The following is a 22,433-nucleotide window of genomic DNA, read 5'->3' as shown; positions in this document are numbered from 1 at the left end:
TTCTAAATTGTTATCACTACAAAACTCGATACACTGTAAACCACTCATATATAATCAAAATCTGTATTTTAAGTTTTAAGTGAAATGAAGTGAAAGTCTCAGTCGTTTCCGACTCTTTGTGACCCCATGGACTATACAGTCCACAGAATTCTCCAGGCCAGAATAATGGAGTGGGTAGCCGTTCCCTTCTCCAGGGGATCTTCCCCACCCAGGGATTGAACCTTGGTCTCTCACATTGCCGGCAGATTCTTTGCCATCTGAGCCACCAGGGAAGCCCAGTAATGCTTGCCTTCACAATGCTGGGTACGATATTAGTAAGCTGGTACTACTAGTTGAAGCTGAAGCTTCAAAGAGCCAACTCATTGGAAAACACCCTGACGCTGCAAAAGATAGAGGGCAGAAGAAGGGTGTGACGGAGGATGAGATCGTTGGATGGCATCACCGACTCGACGCACATGAATCTGAGCAAGCTCTGGGAGATAGTGAAGGACAAGGAAGCCTGGAGTGCTGCAGTCCACGGGGTCGCAAAGAGTTGGATACGACTTATCAACTGAACAACAGCAACTAGTTACTACCACTGACAAATGCACCTGCAGTTGTTACATGTCTATCACATGTCAGGTACTGTGTTAACCTGGACGTCATCTCGTATAATCTTCACAACCACCCAGGACTTCGGTATCACACGAGGCAAGGAGGCTCAGCAATATCCAAGGCTGCTGCACTTCGTCGTCAAGCCGATAACCAAACTCAAGTCTGATTCTGGGGCCTATGTCCTCAACAGCATCTCTAAGTGACAGAACCGTTGTCTGTCACTGATGATAAATGCCTTGACAAAATCCCCAGATTTTTTGCTTTCCACAACGGGAATATTATTTTCACATAATGCTACTCGACCCCACGAATAAGAAATGATTACAGAGTCCAGAGCCACACTGGCTCTCCTGCCCACCTGCAGGGTTGACCACCCGCCGGCTGCTGGACACCCCCCGGGTTAGGAAATGTACATCCTGGGAGATCGTGAGGGACAAAGAAGAACAGCTTTTATCAGAGAACTTACCCTCAACATTGCAACCTCTGCTCACAGACATGAGGAATGTGCTAAGAGGGAACAGAACCTTCTAGAAACTTCAGGAAACAAACACCAACATATCGTGACCTCGCCCGGTCTGGCTTCTACCTATGCTCCAGGCAACCAAGCTTGCATTCTGCACTTGATATCTCTCAAGAACGTTCTCAAACACACATCTCGAAGGGGATCTGGGTCTCCCAGGGCAGACTCCTAAGTGAAGGCTGAGCCAGAGTGCTGTCTGTCTGCCTCCCCCACCCTGCGGCTCTCCCAAGATCCTAGGGCTGCACTCCAGTCCCCACAGCCGTCCAAGGATTCCTGAGTCCTCCAAGGGGTCCATACGTGGACCTGGAGGGGACCCCAGCCAGTGGGAGCATCACTGCTCCGAAGGTGGGAGACGACAGGCGTCCGCCGCAGCATCTTCCAGGCCCGGGAGGGCAGGGGCCCGAGCCCCCAGCGGACGTGCTGTCCTCCAGGAGTAAACTCAGGACAGGACCCGGGGCCGCAGACGCTCAGGACAGGGTCCCACTGAGCCTCAAGGCAGCACCTCGCTCGACACCTCTCTGTTTTGTCCCTTTCCCCATCGGAGCAGACTGCCAGTGGCTTTTTCTTATTTTACTGCCTTTAATTCTCACTTTATGAACTCAGAGCAGGAAACAGCAGCATGAGGAAAGGCCTTGCCCTCAACGAGGAGAGCCCCTCAGATCCAGGGCCCCACAGAGCAGATGATCTGTGAGCCCCTCTGGCCTCCTGAAACCCCAAATCCAACAAGACAGGACACCTAAGCATCCCCGCTACATGCACGCCCCCAGTGTCCCGTCCAGAGCATGGGGCCAGCGGGGGTCAGGGGGCTCCTCCACACCAGGACCACGAGGCCCCGTGTGCAAGTCCACAGACCAAAACCCAGGGTCCCCAGACTGCCTGCACACTGAGTCGTCCAGACAACTCTCCGTTATGATGGAAAAGGAGGGCCGTGAGAGCCTCATGCGGGGAGGTCCCTCACAGACCAAGAACCATCATGCAGGATGTGACTCCTTCAAGGGAAACATGACAGAGGACTTGTAATTTGCCCAGCAAAGCAGCTACCATCCTGGGCTGTGTCTGGGAAGACCTTCATACAGTTGGACAAAACCAAGAACTGGCTTCATGCCAGGCACCAGAGTGAGACCTTGTGAAGTAAGTCCTGCGCTATTTCCCCCAGAATCCTGGATCCAGCAAGAGAAAGCAGCATAAACACTGTCTTCATTTACAAAAGACCTTGTGATCACATGGTCTTGGTGACTGAGGAAGATTAGATAAGGAAGAAAAAAAAAACCTGCAGGGGAGAGCAAGGAAAGGCTACAGGAGGCAGAATGTATTTGTTTTTGGGGTGAAAATGTCATTGGGGTTTACCAGGCCAAGCAAAGGGGGTTCCCGGGGACAGTGACCAGGAGGATGTGGGGAGCTTGAGGCAAAGGGGAGGTGATGCAAGGCCTTGGACCCGCCCTTGGGCATCGGGCGGCCAGGATCAATGCATGGGTGGGGAAGCTCTCATGGCACATTCGAGCAGAGGAGACACAGAGCGGACAGAAAGGCAGCAGGACCAGTGGCAGACCCCAGGCAGGCATGAGGTGAGGAGCACGCCATAAATTCCAGGCAGGGCTAGAAACACATCTGGCACCTCGCTGGGATTCAGCCAATATTGTTTCAGTGAGTGAACAAATCAACAGAGAGGGAAGCATAAAGGACAGACTTGGTGGGGAACTTTCTAGCACAGCTGAACTTAAAGAATTTTACTTATTACATTGGCTCAAAATTTTGCGTACTGAGCGGTTTCTGAAAACACAAAATTTCCTGAATTTTAAACAAAACTTCGTAACCGATTATGAAGATGAGCCAGGTAAGGTAAGCAGAGCCGAGCCCCTCGGATGCTAGAGGACAGGGTTCTGGACTCTTCCTGAGTCTGGTGTCTGGACGTGGAAGGGTCCTTCTGGAGGGACCCATATTTAGGAAGACTGCGGTATTCTTTGGGCCCCAGTATTCTTTGGGGGTTCTAGTCAGTTTCCTGTAGGTTACGAGCCTGTCAGCTGTTTTTCTAAAAAGGAGCAACTCCATCACTTTCACCATCTGAAGGCAGCCAGGTCCCAGCTTCGTGTCTCCAACGATCACACTGCAGTTCGGGGCTTCTCCAGGAGTGGTCCTTGGACTGTCTGCAACAGACTCAAGTTAAGGAGGACAGAACGCAGACTCCTAAGTCCCAGTGCAGACATAAAGCCAGACGTGGGCCCCTAAGGACCAGTGACTTCTAGGGACTTCCAGTACTCACAGCAGGTGCTTTCTCCTCCCAACCCGATGAGGCGAGTTCGGAAACCAGGCTGCTCTGGGCTACAGTCTATACTGTCCTCCAGGCACACCTATCACCTCGAGGTTGGATCCAGACTCCACAAACTCTCCTGCGTACATTTCAGTGAACAAACAGCTGACCTGATCAGCTTATAGGACTTGGCAGTCTAGGACGAACAGCTATGGCTCTGTCAAAAATCATGCATAAAAAAACCAGGCCTGGGCAGATTGCTTTCCTAGGGGTTCATCCCCTAATCACAACCCAGCATGCTACTCAAATCAGCCTTCAGGATATGTCAGAAGACAGAATTTTCCAAACAGTATTCTGTTTTGGAATTGAACAGATACACGATGCACTGGTGAGCTCAGAAGGTAATACAACAGGGTGCTGGGATCACAACACTCTCATCTCTAATCCTGTAATGAGGGACCCAGGCCTTGGTTGGCATCAGCTGGCTGACGCGTTGGGGAGACACTTGACTCAAACTGGGCTTAACAGATATTCCTGAAGTGTGGTGGAGCCAAGCCACCAGAAATGGCAGAGTGAGCCCCCTGAGCGCTCACCCGGGGGGCTACCAGCTCATCACACAGGGGTCCACAGCCCGAGATCCTGCCCTTCCATCATCTCTCTGAATGACCAATGGTCACAGTTTTCTTTGTTTCCTTGACTTGTTCAGAGTCCATTTCCGATGTCCGTCCACAAAAGATTTATACACGGATGGGCTGGTACCGACCCTGACTTCATAAAGCCACCCTGAGCCCTCTATCACCTCCCCCCACCCCCAGAAAACACCCTGGGAAGAAAATTAGCAAGAAAACATCCTCAGTGTAACCTAGAGAAAGTTTCTACTGAACAACTTAGACTTCAAAGGACAGGAAACTGCCTTAAGCTTAGCCGCCAAGGCTGGTTAGTTGATAAATCGAGGTTTTGAACCTGTCACAACACACTTTCTTTAAGGAAGTTTGGAAGCACAGATTTCTGCTCACTGGGCTCACTTCTCTATGAACTCACCACACTCACTATCTACAAAGTAGATGAAGATTATCTTGGGCTGAGTGAGGTTCAAAAGGGGGAAGACACTTTGCCACCATCGCAATAATGCTCTTTCCTGAGGGGAGGCCTACGTTCTATCAACTGTTTGCGCCAGCCCTTCACAGGGACAACTGAAGGTGTCCTCTATTTCATCCTCAAAACCTATCACTTCCCCACCCTCGACCCTCAGCAGCAGCCCAGGAACTTTCAAGGCAACCTTTCAAAATCCAACACCAGTTTCCTTCTCAATCCATCAACTACTCTGGCTGTTGATCTAATATTTTATTTGAGGAGCAAGGATGTTTTAGGCTTCTTGGATGAGAAGGGGATGGGGACAAATAAAGCCTGTCCACAACAGAAATGTGAACCCCCAGAGCACAGTGGAAAAGAAGAAACAAAGAGCTGGATGAGAATGGTCAGGCAGGAGGCGGCGTGAGGCCAGGTGGGCCCAGGGCAGCTGCCCTTCCCCTCACAGCCGGCGAGCCCTGCCCACGAGCTCACTGTCCAGCCCACCTTCAGACCCTCAGCTCCGACCAAGAGAAGTGTTACCACTTCACCACTGCCCCAGAGCGTGGCACGGTGGCTCAGGGCAGGAGGTCACTAAGAAGTGTTTCTGGGTCAAGGAATGGATGGAGCAACTGATGGACGATGGTGAGGCCTGGGGACCAGAACAACACGGGAAGGGAGGAGGAGCACACTCCACTGCAACTAACCAGAGAAACCAAAGAGGCAGGGAAGGCACTGTATTTGTAACTTTGTATGTATTTAACACATGCATATATTCTTCAAAAATGCCAACAGTGGAGGCCAATCCATCCTTCCACAAGCCATGCTCAGATATTTAGAAATCAACGCTTTTCTCTCGATGCTGCTGAGGATCTCAGAGAAAACGCCTGCATAGATCTAGTCTGTGTGGGTTACAGTTAATGACACCCGCCTCCGACGGGTGAACCTAAAAATACCCCCATGAGAACAAAGCACATCCGTGCAGATCTGCAGGTCCCGGTGCAGAGCAGCCAGCCCACAGCCTGGGGGGAAGTCAGGTACTGGGCAAGAAAGTCACAGAAAGCAGGTGACAAAGGACACACTTAGCTCGTCGTTTTCTACCAGACAGACCGTTTCCGGGAAAGCGCCCAACACCACAAGGTGCAGCCGTCACGGTAAACGGCTGGTCACAGAAGTTTCATTTTCCTGAGGCTCGGCAACATACCCGGGGTATTCATTTCCTTCAAGAGAACTGCCAACAGAGCAAGCAGAGCTAAGATCTGCTGCAGAAGGAAGTGGCAACCTACCCCGGCGTTCTTGCCTGGAGAACCCCATGGACAGGGGAGCCTGGCGGGCTCCAGTCCCTGGGGTTGCAGAGAGTCAAATACCACTGAGCGACTGCGCACACAAGGGCAACTGCAAGCTCAACCTGACGCCCATCCTTAGACTCCGCGTAACAAAATCAGCGGCAAGCAGCTCATGAGGACAAGGAGGCCCCGAGGACTCTCCTCAACCTTCACACCTCCCCCTGACCACATCTGCTTCAAACCAGCAGCTCTAGAAACTGACGGTTCTCATTCCTGCATCTCTCACCACTCTTCCCTTTACTCCTCAAACCTCAGAGCAACCAAGCTTTCTGGCAACTAGTTCTCTCTTCCTGTCACGGGTAAAATATGGCCAGCTCTCATCTACCTGTACCTGAGGTGAGAGATCAGAATGTCACCAGAGTTGAGAGAGAAGTGTGGAAGTAAAATCATTAAGATATGTGCTGAGTTTAAGATTCTGTTTATAATTAATCATGAAAGGTATCAGTCAACCCCTGTATAATGGTTATACCTATCAATACATGAAAAATAGCTAGATGTTTATGCCAACTCTGCTATGAAATATAGCTGTACTTTGAACTATTCAAAATAGATTTAAAAAGGTGCACTTTGCAAGGAGTAAAATCAACCCTTTCAGAGCATACAATTTTAACCATGCCACCACGAAGAAGTCACCACAATCAGGAAAATCAAGACACAGAACTACACTGCTGCCTCAAATGCCCATGCTCTTTCGCATCCCATCCTTTTACCCCACCCCCCCACCCCCAGGCCAACCACTGACCTGTTCTCCGTCCCTATCATCTTGGCTTTTCCAGAATGTTTTATCGCTGGAGCCACTGAGTACATGCCCTTCGGACTACAGCTTCCTCCACTTAGCATCATGGATTGAGACTGACTAATATTCTTGCAGGGGTCAGCAGTTTATTCCTCGCTGTTGTTGAGTAGTATCCCGCTGTGTGGATGTCTTAAAGTTTGTTTATCCATCCAGCAGTTGAGAAACTCTGGGTTGTTTCCAGTTTGGGGAGACTACGAACAAATGAAGCTACTAGAACTATGAACAGGTTTTGGTGTGAACATAATTTCGCTTCCCTTGGGTAAATACTTAGGAGTGGTATTGTTTCAAAGATACCTTTGGTGCACCGAGGGGAGTCTGCTAATAAAATAAATCCCTCCATAAATCATTTTACAAAGTGGTAATAATTTAACTGTTTAATGAGTTAGGGTTTTCATCTATATGTATGAGTTACTTAGATTCACTTACACTGGTAAAAATTCAAATTCTTCATTTGTTCGTGACCTAACGTTCTGAACTATGCACATCCTTAAGAAACCACACATAACATAAGCTACAATTCAGCATTCTTCCTCATGCTGGTCGTGGGGAAGCGACCAGGTGAAGGGGAGGCGCACTGACATTTACCCTTCCAATCGCCACTTAACACACCTCCTCTCACCGAACTCTCACGGGCAGGTCACATAGTGTTACATGCGTTCTACTAGCAAGACATAGGGCTTAGAAAAAACTACGCAACGTACCTGAAGTCAAACCATGACACAGTGACAGCACAGACGACAGCTCAGGTTTGTCTGCCTCAGGTGCCCAGGCTCCTGTATCCTGGGGCCACAAGCTCCTAAGCACAACAACGCCAAGTGTACGTAATGTTCAGGGCTATGCACAAGGAGGAACTTCACAAGTGCTTTGAGAAGTTCTGCCCATGCTATGTGAAAAATGCTAAAGCTTTTTATTAGAAGTGGCCTTAAAGATTTGATTACATTATGATCATAAGTCTACATTTAAGGAACATGTACTCACCCTAAAATTTCCTAGCTAAGGAAAAAACTTTGTGGCTAACCTGTTTTGGTGGTCATCACTGATAACTATAAGCAACTGAAAATGAAGCAGGAAAACTGTCTGGCTTGCTTTCACACAACCTTAGCAAGTTTGTTTATAAACCATATGCGGCAATCTCAGTGATGACCATCACTTTAGTCCAGATGTCAGCAGGACACAATTTCCTTTCAAACACCTGACTATCTGAAGTTCTTTACTCATGGACCTAGAAGTCAGAAAGTGACATCAGGAATCTTCTGCAGATGCAATTACAGCTGTGAGATGGGAACAAATGAACATATTATTGGAGTTTGGAGGTCTACCGAAAGACATGTTAAACTTAATTCGTCTTCCTCTCATGGCTTCACAGAACCTTAATATCACAGATAAAGCAAGTTCAAATTTTCAACGTGTCCCAAAGCATTAATATCTGAGTTGAAAGGCACTCCGCTTGCATCACACGGTACCTGGTTAAGTTCAGGGGGAAACAAGGCAGATGAACAACCCCAGCTAGATTTGAAGGTCACTCACTGCAACCACTTAACTGATTTCACAGCTACTAACCTGACAAGCACGTGGAGGCCTGAAGTCCACAACCCAAACATCCCAAACATCCTCAACCCAAACAACCCCTCCCTGAAGGGTTTATCTTCATGAAGTCTGACAGAAACAATACCTGCTTTAGAAAGCAAGATGCACTTTAGAAAAAGAATGCAGAGTGCCTTATCAAAAAGAAAACCAAGGATTAGGACAAATCTGGCTTTAGTGAAATTTAGGGCAACTATCATTTGTTTGTGTGGTCTGTATGTTTATTAACATACACTCAGGCCACCAGACATTTCCCTCAGGTGTGCTCAGGTTCTCCGATAAAGTTCTGTTAAGAACACGAGCCGTGAAACCAGACCTATTTCCACTCCACTACAAGAACCTGGGATGTCCACTCCTAGGAGATTGAGATCCCTTAGTTACAAGGGCTAAGAGTGGCATAAAAACTCTTTTCAGAGTAAGAAGTGACGACTAAGCCAGGATGGGAAATGACGATTTATGCAACTGAAGACTGTCTGTCAGTGGCAAGTACTCGAAACACAAGAGCCTCCGGGTCCATACGTGCCCACAGATTCGTATCCTGGAGTCTGAGTCATCATTACACCTGGGAGGCTTCTAAAAATACAGTTTACTAGAAAGAAGACTAACACCAACCCTTGGACAGGCATCGGAAGTCTCCATAGACAGAGGCACAAATACAGACATGCTTATGCCTGGGCCAGAACACATGTTTAACATCCTCGCTCTTTCTGCGATCCAGAACCAAGGACATGAGAAGCAATAAGCAAACGAGAGCCCAGGTACTGGTTGCTAAATACCACCCTTCAGTACAAGGTCCAGGGTCAGGGCATCTCATGGTGCCAGAAGTAGGAATCGTGGGCTCAAAATCACAGCCGTAGGGGTGTGTTAAGGGAATACAGGAGCCAAAGCGAAAAAGCACCCACAACAACCTGAGCAACAAAATCTGACGGGTTATAACCTGCAGAGTATTCTCGGGGCCACACTAATGTTAAGTCAAAAGTAGGAAGGAGGAACAGATTTCTCTTAAAGAGGAATTCCAATGAAAAAATAGAGAATGAGGGGAATAAAGACCATCACGAGCACATCACAGTCCCCGTGAAGACAATGGACATGAAACAAGGTGTCCACAGGCTCTCAAACTATCTTCCTCATGATTCATACTCATCACCAAAGGAAACAGTAACTTTAGAGCAGAGAAGACTGGCAGACACCAGCTTCATGAAGTAGGGACCTCAATGAAGTGGGGAAACTTGACAGGAACAAAACAACCAACACCAGGGACCTCGTATGACGGCTGTGCTCTTTCTGTCAAAACACATGCGCTCCATCCAATTATGAGATGCCAGCAGACCACTCCGACTGAGGGGAGCTCCACAAAGTCTCTGATCAGTACTCCCCGCAGGAGCTAAGGTCAGGGAAGGAAAGACTAAGGGCGACAGTGACCGGAAAGACGACAGACGTGACAACTAAACCCAACTCTGCGGCTGGATCCTCCAACAGAAAAGACCTTCAGCGGGAAAACTTGAGTCAAGTCTGTAGTTTTGAACACAAAACAATTCCTGGACTCCACTGCCCCCTCAATTCTGATTCTGTCTCTCTGGGAAATCTGTATTCCACACTTAGGGCTCCGCAGGGGTTCTGATGGCCATCAGACTTGGAATCACCAAGGAGCCCTGAAGAATCCTGATGGCCAGACCGCCCTGGGTGACTGGGACAAGTGAGCTAAACGGCAGCTTGCCAAGCTGTGTCTGATGACCGCAAGCAGGGGACTCAGAGCCCGGGGAGGGACACACCCAGGGGTGCATCAGTCCTGCCTCATGTCCCTGAAGGAATGACTTTCCTAACATAATCGCAGTCTTCGGACTGAGTGTCTGTAGTGGTCATGCCTTCATTCTTTCTTGGAACATGAAAGAAAAGATGACAAAGGGCTTTTTACAGTATCAGTCACTGCCCCCTTGACCCGCCTGAACACAGTCTGGCTACTTGCAGATCAGAGTTCAGATGAGTTCCAGAAAGTGAGCGACACCAGAGACAATACAGTCCCCCACTCCTACTCTCCAGCTCTCCCAGGGGCCACTTCAGGCACGTTTCTGAAGGTCTTTCCTACACAGATGGGGCTGCAGCCAAGACACTACACCGAGGGCACACTTAGTTCTAGGGTGATGCCATCACACACTTGAACTGACATCCAACAATATTTCCACCCAATTCCTAAGGTACTGAAAAATACCTTCCCTAAGTGTCCTAATTTTGGGGCTTCCCAGATGGTGCACTGGTAAAGAATCCGCCTGTCAATGCAGGAGACACAGGAGATGCCAATTCAATCCCAGGGTTGGGAAGATCCCCTGGAGGAGGGCACGGTAACCCACTTTAGTATTCTTGCCTGGAAAATCCCATGGACAGAGGAGCCTTGCAGGCTAGAGCCCATGGGGCCAAAGAGTCAGACACAAGAGAGCAGCTGAGACAAATGTCCTAAGTTAAAGAAAGTGAGAGCCTCAGACAATGCTTCTAGGTTAGGCAACAGACTTCAAAGGAGAGAGAGAGAAAGAAAAAAAAAACGGAAATATGTTTAGAAGCAGCAGCAAAACAGCATCAACAACAAAAAATTTCCCTACTTTCAATGAGATAATGAATGCAAGAATGACTAGAATATGGGTCTAATATTTTCTTTGGTAGAACAGGCTTGGTTTTCAATGTGTACTACCTAAGATATGAGTATAAAACACAAACTATAGACAAAGATAAGCATTTTGCCGAGAAAGCTAAGGTTCTTATTCAGATCCCTTCAGGGAGCTGTGTCCCATCCCTCTAGACTGGCCCAACACCTGGCTGAGACACGTGATGGGATTCGGACCAGACCTGCAGTCCTGGGCTCACCCAGGCTGATGGGGAGAACAGACCCAGGCTGATGGGGAGAACAGACCGGCTCACAGGACCGAGCATCAGGCAAATCAAATGAGGTGACCGTCTGGAGGAAATCTGTCTAGCTGTGTTACTTGCAAACTCAGAGCAGCAAACTGAGACACATCAGTAACAGCGAACAAACTTGTGAGTACCTAGAGGATTCAGTGTGGCACCATAAACATTTGCTGAATGAAGAGGACTGTTAAGCTGGGGGTTCAGTCAGTGCCTGTGAGCCACCTCCAAGCCTCTCCTATTGAAAAACAGACGGGGGTATAAATACAAAAATGGATAATAAATAACCTTCAAACAGCCTACACATACTTCTGGCCACAGCTCTAAGAGCTACCTCACCCCTAAATTCCTGAGCTCATCTGTGTCAGGACTGAGGCAATCAAGTCATGAAAACAAAAATTCTTGGGGAGCGTGTTCCCCCAAACTCCGTAACTAGTAACATCACATTTCTGTCAGGGAAAGAAATTCTACTACTAGTTATTTAATTAGTGTTGTGACCACAGTCCTCCCCCCACCCTGAGGGCAGTGTTTGGTTCTGGCCCCATTCAGCAGGGTGGTTCCAGGATTCTGGGCAGCCAGGAGTGATGTCAGATGTAAGCGGGGGTGGTGCTGTCTCTTCTTCACCCAACTCATGCGAAGTACAAGCCCCGCCTACAGGCTGACTTGCTGTTTCCCACCTCTCTTTAAGTTGCCGCTTGTTTATGTTACTGCACCTTACTGTAAATAATATACAAAATTCTATCTGAAAAGCTTTTTGGACTCAACCAGGCCCTTTGATAAAGACCACAGAAGAGCCAGGAAAGGGCTGTGCTGCCCCGAGGGGGACTTCCTTCTTCCCTGAGCAGGTCTCAGAACCTCTGTCGAGCTTTCATTTCTAGTAAGAATGGCCAAATGCTGCCCACAGCCCCTTCCAGCTCTAACCCACAGGACTCAGTTCTAGAAGCATTTTTTAGCATTACAAGTATGGCTAAAAACTCTTGTAGTACATGCTTGTGTGGTCAAGTCAGTCCCGTTGTGCCTGCCTCTTTTAGACCCCACGGGCTGTACCCTGCCAGGCTCCTCTGTCCAGGGGAGTCTCCAGGCAAGAATACTGGGGTGGGCTGCTGTGCCCTCCTCCAGGGGACCTTCCTGACCCAGACGTCTCTTACGGCTCCTCTTTACCACTAGCACCACTTGGGAGTACATTCTGCCCTAATTTAAAAGATGCAAATCAAAGTAATTTAAAATAAGTGGGGGAAAAAAAGGCTAGCATATAATTTTGGAACGTCAAGGTTATTTGAATATGAAACATCTTGGCCTTTTCCACACCAAATAAAGGAAAAGAGCTTCATCTGTTTAAAAATTTAGAAATATGAGATTTTTTAAAAATTTCCCAATTTCTAACAAAGCGCAGACGTTTCTTCATGGCTTTTTAAATTATGACATCTTAACATCCACATTCCAAACATGCAAAGTCATCTCCTTTATGATGGAGACTTTCACCCTCCAAGAGGAGGTGTGCCCGGAAGGCACCTGACAAGCGAGGAGCCTCGGGGTCAGCGAGGGCCTGGACCCTGACTGAGCGTCTCCCTGGCCCTCGCCCCCCACACCCAGGTTCCAAAGTCTCCTACACAACCCATGCAGCTCAACAAGCAGATAGCAATCCCGTGTCCCCAACACGAGCCACTCGGAAAACTCAAGTTTCTCTTGGGGCCGAGAGGTGACTCCCGGGACTTCAATGTTCCAGCATTAACACGGAAAGAAACTTGCGTCGGGGCAGTCCCAACACCCACCTCCCACGTTTGGGAGACGCGGCAGCCGGAAGCACGGAACTACCTCCTGTGAGAAGAGGCGGGCGCGTGAGGCGCTCCTTGTTGAAAGAACTCTTACTAAATTAAATCATCGTCGGCATGTTCGCCGTTCTCCCTCCGACCTTAACAGCAGACGTGCAGGAATCCGTATACACTCATGTGTGTTAGTCGCTCAGTCGTGTCCGACTCTGCGACCCCGTGGGCTGTGGGCCATCAAGCTCCTCTGTCCATGGAATTCATTACACTGAAATTTCACAAGCAAAGGACCTCTCTCCGAGGCTGGACTTCCATTCCCAGTCAGACCACGTCCCGCCCCATCAGCTGCCGAGACCCCCAGTGAGTACACAGCACCAACAGGTCCACAAGCAAAAAGCACACAAAAGCGCAACATTTTAAAGGTGACAAAAATCTGTACAACTTTAAAATCAGTCTGATTACGAGCCATGGATTTTAGAAACTGTAATTTTTGCTTTATTTTACATGTTTTCATAAAAATGTACACCCTCAATTTTCTAAAAACCACCTTTACCTCATCAAATTTACTTCAGATTATTTTTACAGCAAGAGGTTCCACAGGTAAAGTTTGTCCTTAATTCATCTGTTTCCTTAATGCAGACTTCTAAAACTTACACTTTATGTGACCTGTCTTATTTTACCTAAGAAGAGAGGAAACTTTAGATGATAAAACTCACACAATTTACATTTCCCCCACATATTTCAATATTAGGAACTTTTTGTTTGCAATCAAAGAAGAAAAAAAAGACTCCTGTTGCTCCTCTCTGTCATAGATAGAATAAGATGCCAGTTTCAGAACATGTTTTCAAAACAAATTTGTCTAGGACCAAAAAAAACTACAAGACAAACAAATCCATAGAAAAAGATGACATTTATGGCTAAAGTCTGAAAGACAGAGTGGGAAAAAAAGCGTAAAACTCTTCAATGATTTTTATTCCTCAACTACTACATAGATACAAAGAGAATGTGAAACCAGATACATTGCATGTGAAACCTACTTTCAGAAAAATTCCCAGTTTACAGCAGCAGTCTCATTTTTTTCTAGGCATAAAGTTATTATTCGTTCAATAATAAATAGAGAAGGGTAGAAAGATGGTGTAGAGGGCGGGCGGGAGAGCAGGCAGGCGAAGATTTCTGTTGACTACAGCTCAGTTCAGATTCTTAGTATGAAATTCATTCTGACGCTACATCCTCCAAAGAAAGGCCTCCCTGCTCTCCCTGGTGGGCGCCCTGCCCCGCCCCCTTCTCGCAGCAGGTTCCAGGCTGGGGTCGGGGGGCGCGGTGTGCTGGCGGATGTCACTCACCAGGATGCCATGGTAGACACCTTCAGGAACCCTCTCCTCCTCATCTTCACTGTCTCCATCTAAGCAAAACATCGTAAAACTGAACTAGCTCAGCAGCAGCATGTCTTTTTTCAGAGATGAAGCCACGCTTATAAGTGATCAAAACAGAAAGCTGTTCTGCTGACAAACTGAGGGCAAACTGTTTGCCGACACAGTAATAAGGTTAAAACTGAAAGGAAATGGTTCTAAAAAAAAAAAAAAAAGGCAATACAGGCATGACTTTACCAGTGAGATTTGCTGAAAACGCCTCAACCCCATCCCTCTGGAGGAGATAAGCAGGGGCACGGGCCGGGCTGGGCCGGGTGTTTACACTGATAGGTACCAAGTCCTGCCCGGGCACAGGGGCCTCACTGCCCTTCCATCACCCAGGACACGGATTGAGTTAATGATTCCCCAGATCAATCACATCCTCACTTTTAGAAATAAAAGTAACCACACGTACAGAAAAGTCATCTTCAATAAATTAATCATGCAAGGGGAAACAGTTCACCTGTTTTCTAAGCAACAAAGACAGTCTTTAGAACTCAGTCACTGAAATGTTTTCCTCTGTCATACTGGAATGACCCAGTATATTTTCACAGTTCTGAATGGGAGCTAGCCTACTCAGCACTGTAAATAATGAACAAATTATAACAACGTTACTGTACGCTAATGTAGCATTAGTTATATTAATGCAATAGCACACACACACAATAATAATATAATAGTAACAATTTAACTTCAAGAGTAGGACAGTTCAAACATCATGGCATTTTCCTTTCGGCTCTTAATAAGTCAGTATATAGAAACTTCAAGTGAATTTTTCTAAAAACCTAAAACACACACAGACAAAGCACATTAATTTTCAAATTGAAATATACCATATTTTGCAAGCCAGTGTACAGGACTGTGATGTCTGTTACAAATAGGCGTTATCCACATGGATATGTTTAAAAATGTGGCCAGTGCCAACTGAGATGTGCTGTGAACATAAAACACACAGAAGAAAAGCAGAATGTGAAGTAAGGTTTATATCAGGTTACTTATTGATATGAAAATGCTCTGTATATACTGAGTTAAATAAGATATATTTTAAAATTAATTTTACCTATGTTTCTCTTTTTACCTTTTAATGTTACTAGAAATTATGAAATGCCACATGTGGTTCCTATTATATTAATATTTCTACTGGAGCACAACTTTGGGATCCTGAGACAACCTTGAGAACAAGGGCGGAAAGGAATCCATAATGAAGAGCTGAAGGTGACAGGAGTTCTCATCACACTAACTGATCCTCAGGTATTTAATAATGTTCATGTTATTCAACTTTTTCTCTATCTCTAAACATCAAACACAAAATTTCCAAATGTTTGACCAAGGGGGGTGGTGTTGGTAATGTTTAGTACAGCAACAGACCCGCCAAGATACACAAACAAAAATGTTAAATGGCAAAATTTTAAAATTTCACCAAAATTAGAAATAGGAAAATGTATCCTGTATTCAACATGTCGCACTGCCTGCTGCCAAGCCCACCAGACATTCATGTGCAGGCCCAGGAGCTTGTGATCCAAGTCCGTACACTTCATGTACACACCCCGCCCCCCCCACAAACTGGAAAAGAGAAGTGATTTTAGGAGTCTGTTATACAACGCATAAAAATGTAGGCCTCTTCCTTCCTCCACATACTGCTGGCAGGCCCGGATCCTCAACATTAGATGGTAAGAATGAACCCACCCTGGGGTGCCGCCCTTGGGAAAAAACAGAAGGAGAAGTGGAAGGTCAGGAGCAGGGAAGTGAGGAGAGATGAGAAAAGAGGGTCCAGAGAAGCCACGAGGAAGATGAGGAGGGGAAGAGAGGAAAGCAGGGCAAACAAGCTGGAAAAGACAAGAAAACACACTGGTGGAAAAACCTGATCCATTTTACAGGTGAGGAAACTGAGGCCCAGAGAAGTTAGGCAATTTGCCCAAGGCCACCCGCTCGGTCAGCACTGATTTCTGGTCGGTGCTTTTGTTTGTGATGCCAGGTTGAGGCCCCGGGCAGAAGTACTGGGGGAAGGGTCACAGAGAGACAGGGAAAGCGGCCTGAGACAGGTGGGCAGAAGCTGTCCACAGCCTTGACGTCATCGCCTCTTACACAACGAGCCAGCCCCAGGCCAGCCACCCGGGCTTCCAGGGAGCCTGGCTGCTGTCGTCACCGTGAGGTCTGGACCCATGACTCACGGAGGCTCTGACTCAAGGGGCAGAGACCACGGACCCAGACGGAAGCCGAGCTCAACCTCCCAACACCAACCCCCGACAGGGCACACACATCTGCTGCCCCTGACCCCAGGCTGGGACCTGACACTTCACTGACTCGGTGGTGGCGCTTTTCAGACTTGAGTCAATAAAAAGTTGGAAATCACAACCAACCATTCTTAATCACCTCTATGACTATTTTCAAAGAAAACTACTACTGACTATTTTCTCTACAGGCTAAGATAAGAGTAAATGGTTGAGCATTGAGAAAAACTACTTTTTATTATTACCTAGCATCTTCAATAAGCTTAAAAACAGGGGGGTCAGTTGGAAGTCTTTTTTCCCTAAGACTTAAATCTTTCAAGAAAAAAAAAAAACTTCTTGAAATCTAGCATAGGGACATAAAACTAAAATGCTGGTCAGGAGAGTCAGAATCTTATTCAGATTCCATAGCTGATGACACATGTAAAATATATACCTTCTTTATTTTTTTCCACTACTAATCCCATATAAGTATGGGAGCAGGTATAAAGTACTTAACAAAGCATAAGAATTTAAAATTTCCTAACATGAAATTTGCTAATTGGTTAAACAGAAATATCTTTATGCCACAAGTTATAATCTGTTTTTAACACAAACATGAAAATATTGATACGCAAACGACTCCCCCAAGTGGCCATAATGTGGAATAGCAACATACTGAATTACCAATGAAGAGGGCTTCCCTGGTGGCTCAGTGGTAAACAATCTGTCTCCCAATGCAGGAGATGTGGGTTCGATCCCTGGGTGGGGAAGATCCCCTGGAGAAGGAAATGGCAACCCACTCCAGTATTCTTGCCTGGAAAATCCCATGGACAGAGGGGCCTGGTAGGCTACAGTCCATGAGATCACAAAGAGTGGGACACCACTAAGCAATTAAACAACAAACCAATAAAGAGGTGAGAAAACTTTTTTAGAAGTTTTCATTAGTATAAATGTATGATGAAAATATCTTTTTAAGCCTCAGTTACAAACAGTTCATGACCTCCGCCACAATTACCCTACACTGAAGGAATTAACTCAGGTGCACCGCTGCATTTTCAAGGCCCCTCATGGCAGAGATTGAAACATGAAAGGACCACAGACTACACCAATGCATAAGACGTTTTTCTTTCCATATTTGGAATTACTTATAATTAACATTTGCCTAGGAAAACAATCCAACATTTGCCTAGGAAAACAATCCAAAAGGGACTGATAACACTTTCTTCACAGACAGGAGAAAATCTGGATACTACACTTGAGGTTTTCCAAACTTTCCTAGTTCAGCCATTTATTGGAGAATGGCCATCCAGTCTACTCAATTTCCAGTGTTTCACTGTGTCCCACACACCCAACTGCCAAACTCTAAACAGCATTAGCTAGTAGCAGTTTTCACCTGAGCTGTGAATGAATGAATAATCAAACATAAGCAGGTCTTTTCAGGAACAGAGGAGAAAAAACAGAAGGGTCTCCTGAGGGCCGAACACCCAGCTTAAATCGACTCTCCCAACAATAATCTTGATAACGTACATCTTACATTTAAAATTCAACATTTTTACAGTCTACTTTGAAACGTCCATTTAATTTTTTTTTTTTTTTTAAGGCTAACTCGTCAAAGTTTTCTTCTACCAATTTCAGGGGTTAAGGTACCATAGTTACTGAACAAATGGTCTAGAATGTCCTCAGTGAACATCCCAGTTTAAGGAATTTGGGACTAAACCACCTCTGAGCTCTAATACTCTGACACTAATGCTTCTCAGTCAAACTAACCCAATACTTTGAGACCAGAATACTACTTGTCTGCAGGAGTCAAGTGTGTGACCGTTAAGAGTAAAGCTTAAACAGCCCAACGGAAGATCAGAGAACCATGGCTTCACTTGTGTCCCACATCCTGACGACACTTTCAGGAAAATATAGCCAAATGGGAAAGCCCAGGGCAGCTGCCTCACTTGCAGGTATGTGTCTGTGTCCTGCTACTCGCAACTGTTCCTGTTTAAATGTTTGTCTTTCTAGTCCCCCTCTCACCCCATGGACAGTAGTTTGCAATGGTCCTGCCCCCATGGCGACATGCAGGGGCAAATCCCTAAGAATAATAAGCAAGCTTCTGCATGAGGACTATGTCTCCCCATTTCACTCACACTCTAGAAATCCCCGTTGAAAGTCCTATTACCAAATTCAAAAAACTGTACATAATTTAAGAAGTGTGGTTCTTTAACCTTTTAGTAACCAATTCTCTGCTATAGCCTGACAGCCGGCAGGAGCACACAGCGCACCCGGCAGGTGCCGCTGGGGGTGCGGACGGGGAGCGGGGCGCAGGCTGCTCCATGCGGGATGGCTTAGAGCGCGCCGGGGGAACTAACGATAAGCAAGGCCCGATGGTGTCGGTAACACAACCCGGAGAAGCACAGGAGAAAAGGTCACAAATTGTGATCAGTATCCTGTAGGGGCCCGTGTCAGTCAGGTTCACGTGCCTCTGGTTCCGTACAATGTTTCTCACTGAAGATCTTCTGGACCACTTGAGAAAAACTGGGGACAGTTGTTTTAATTATTTTCATTGCTGCAGTTTCACCTCCTTCAAAAAATTACTTACAGTTTTCTTTGCTTTAAAAGTATTGGTGATTAGCAGGTACTCTCCTTCCTGCAGTCTCCCATCTAGAGAAATGAGCTGCGACCGTGGCGCTGAGTAAGTACTCAGAAGCCAGGAACTCAACAATAATCACCTGGATATGCAGTTTCTTGGGGGGAAAGTAAAAATTCTATCACACGTAAAATTCATACAAATAATAAGTACACTAGGATTTCAAGAGACAAGTGCACAGAGGACAGACTGTCACCAAGAGCAAGAACCTGCTCACGGCTTACATGGAGAAGCCAGGAGGTACATGAGGGCCTGTCTGACCCCAGAGTCTCTGCTTTTAACTGTATTGCTGGTGTTTAATTCACAACTTGCTTACTATTATATTAGCAGGCTTAAAGAAAATACCACCCAAGCCGCTGGGATTATCATTTTAATAAAGAATCCTCACGAGTGCTGATCAGAGTCACCCTACAGGACAGATGCTCTGCAGGATCAAATGGGCTTCCAGTGGAGTCTGGAAAACCCGCCTGGTTTCTGTGGTCAGTCTGCTCTCCCATTTTCTGTTTCTTTTTCAAACTTCTATGTTTCTCAGCCTGACTGCATTCCCATCAGCCCTGCCTCCCCATGAGAACACACAGGATCTCTTCCTGTATGCAGGTTCATTTGTGTTCTTCGGGAAATGAACGGCAAACAAGGCTTAAAACACATTGCTATGAGAATAAGTTGAGGAATTTACTTTCAGTTGGAACATTCTAATGCTATGTTTAAGTCTGTTATCAGAGTTTATTTAGCCAGTGAAATTTAAAATAAAATTAAAAATCAGAATTCCGAGATTACTGTCTTTCAGAGGTTGGATCTGCCTCCTTCAATATAAAGCTCCCCTAAGAAGAATTTAAAAAAAAAAAGTTAAAAATTGCAGTACTGATACCCAGTTATATTACACACACACAGAAGAACTCAATTCCAAGATGGCAGGAGTAGTTGCACTTTCACTGAAGGTAAAGCTGTGTGTCAGCTTTGCTACTGAGAGGTTAAACGTTAACATATCTAAAATTAAACGCTGCAGTGTCTGGGCACAGGTAGGATCCAAGAAAGCACAGAGGCATCTGAAAGCAGCAACATCAGAAGAAAAATACCCCTCGTATAAGTATACGGCAACTACCGAAACAAAAAATGAGCATGACGTTTTGCTACAATCTATTTCTCTTACAGACTCAACATACTTTATGAGACTCTCTAAGGAAGAGGATATGCATGAGACAAGTGCTCGGGCCTGGTGCACTGGGAAGACCCAGAGGGATCGGGTGGAGAGGGGGGTGGGAGGGGGGACCGGGATGGGGAATACATGTAAATCCATGGCTAATTCATTTCAATGTATGACAAAAACCACTGCAATGATGTAAAGTAATTAGCCTCCGACTAATAAAAATAAATGGAAAAAAAAACAAAAGGAAGAGGATATTTACTTTGTGTAAAAATCACTAGCCTTTGCAACAAATTAATTTTACTAATGCTTTTAATGTATATTTTAATCACAAAAGTTCTGGATGTGAAAAGAAATCAGCAAATAAAGGTAATATAAGCTAAACATTCATGACAAACTACGTAATACACCAGTATTTACACTGAAACCATACAAGAAAACACAATACTGGCAACCTAGCATTCTTTCTCTAAGTATTTAACTCTGAGTTACACTCTGGAACTAGTCCTTTGCAAGCATTATCTCTGATCTATGCACTTCTGTGCAGAGAGATTTGCTTTATCCCTGTACTTTACAGATGAAGAAATAGAGGCTCAGAGGGAGCTAATTTTTTTAAGTGCCAAATCCAGGTTCAAACCCCAATCCACTTATTGAAACTTCAAGATGTCTCCATCGTAACTTCTAGGACATAACACAATTTGGAATTCAAATTTGATGTGCTAGGTATTTTTAACATCTCAAATACAATAAATCTAAAAGAATAAGATATTTAGGAATAAATTTAGCCAAGGAGGTGCATATTTGCATATTTAAAATCACAAAACATTGCTAAAAGAAATCTAAAGTGACTGAAGTAAATAGTATAAGGAAACAGAATTTAAAGTGACTAAAGTAAACAGCCTCACGTTCATGGCTACAAAGACTTAATATTGCTGAGATGTCAATACTACCCAAAGCCATCTTTAGATTCAAATCAATCCTATCAAAATCCCAACAGACCTTTTTTTTTTTTGGCTGAAATAGGAAGTCTATCCTCAAATTGACATAGAATTGCAAGGGGCCAAAACAACCTTGAAGAAGAAGAACAAAGTTCGTGCGTGATTCCAAATCTTGTTATAAAGTCACAGTAATCAAAACAATGTGGTACTGGCATAAAGATAGACATACAGACCAAGAGAACAGAAACCAGCATCCAGAAATACACCCAAACATCCAAGGTCAATTGTTTTTGACAAGGATGCCATTTCTATTCAATGGGGAAAGAACAGTCTCTTCAACACATGGTGTAGAGACAACCCCAACTCCAGAGCCTGTCTGTCTAACCATACTGTAGGTGTTTAATTCACATATACAGAAGACCTATTGTCTAAGACACTTCTTACAGAATAACTAGCTCAAAACAGATCAAAGACCTAAATATAGGAGGTTAATAGAACCATGAAACTCAATGATTCTTAGATAACATACCAAAAACATGAGTAAACAAAGATAAATTGCATTCCATCAAAATTTAAAAGTTTTTTCCCCTGTATCAAAGGACCTTATCAAGAAAGTTAAATGACAAACTACAGAATGGGAGAAAATACCTGCAAATCACATATCTAGTAACAGTTTCATGTCCACAATATGTAAAGAACTTTTGTACAACTCACCAGCATAAAGGAAACCCTATCAAAGTATCAGCAAAAGACCTGCACAAGCATTTCTCTGAAGATACACAAATGGCCAGTTAAGTACATGAAAGATGCTTAACATGGCTAATCACTAAAGAAATGCAAACAAAACCACAAAGAAATACCACTTCATACTTATTGATGGCCATTTTCAAAAAACCAAACAGAAAAGCGTTGAGGATGCAGGAAAACCTCGCCAGTGTGTGGAGGGAGTAGCATCTCTTACCCATCCCCACCCCCACCCCCCACCGACTCCAACTCATCACATAATGTCAGTGGCCATCTCCCCAGCCAAGACAACCAAACATGTCTCCCTCATTTCTGAGTGTCCCCTGGGAGCAAAATTCTTCCAGTTAAGAGCCACGGTTTATCTAGATGGCATGTGGCCCTGTATTTATGCACTGGTTCTGGTTAGGCACACAGCTTGGGCTCTGAATTTAGGCAGTCTTAAATGATGGCTCCACAGCTTCCCAGGTTCTGTGACACGTAACCATCCTGAGCTTCAGTCTGACCAGAGCCCCACACGACTCCCCCCCCCCCCCCCC

General features: G+C 45.5%; 1 protein-coding gene and 1 long non-coding RNA gene across 6 annotated transcripts in view; one reads left to right on the top strand and one right to left on the bottom strand.

Moving 5' to 3' along the window:
- Nucleotides 1-22,433, bottom strand: part of LPIN2 (lipin 2) — a 75,211-nt gene that overhangs the window by 37,005 nt on the left and 15,773 nt on the right. Inside the window, exon 1 of one of the 4 annotated variants that reach the window (XM_070452707.1) lies at nt 14,425-14,505. The exons of 2 other annotated variants lie outside the window; for them this stretch is intronic. In XM_070452707.1, coding sequence (XP_070308808.1) covers nt 14,425-14,457 — 33 coding nt within the window. In that variant the 5' untranslated portion in view covers nt 14,458-14,505. Of the gene's footprint in view, nt 1-14,160; nt 14,389-14,424; nt 14,506-22,433 lie in introns of those variants that run through there. One more of the 4 variants, XM_070452706.1, reaches the window with a different exon arrangement.
- Nucleotides 9,764-20,325, top strand: LOC110147058 (uncharacterized). 2 transcript variants are annotated; one of them, XR_011482730.1, is made up of 5 exons: nt 9,764-9,852; nt 15,321-15,477; nt 18,240-18,388; nt 19,399-19,550; nt 20,224-20,325. It is a non-coding gene; the product is annotated as an uncharacterized lncRNA (long non-coding RNA). The 2 variants fall into 2 exon arrangements; XR_011482731.1 differs by lacking the exons at nt 9,764-9,852; nt 15,321-15,477 and adding an exon at nt 15,837-15,896.

This window comes from Odocoileus virginianus, chromosome 22 (assembly GCF_023699985.2).
Source record: "Odocoileus virginianus isolate 20LAN1187 ecotype Illinois chromosome 22, Ovbor_1.2, whole genome shotgun sequence".
In the NCBI taxonomy this organism is placed as follows: Eukaryota; Metazoa; Chordata; class Mammalia; order Artiodactyla; family Cervidae; genus Odocoileus; species Odocoileus virginianus.
This window is presented reverse-complemented; position numbering and strand designations above follow the sequence as displayed.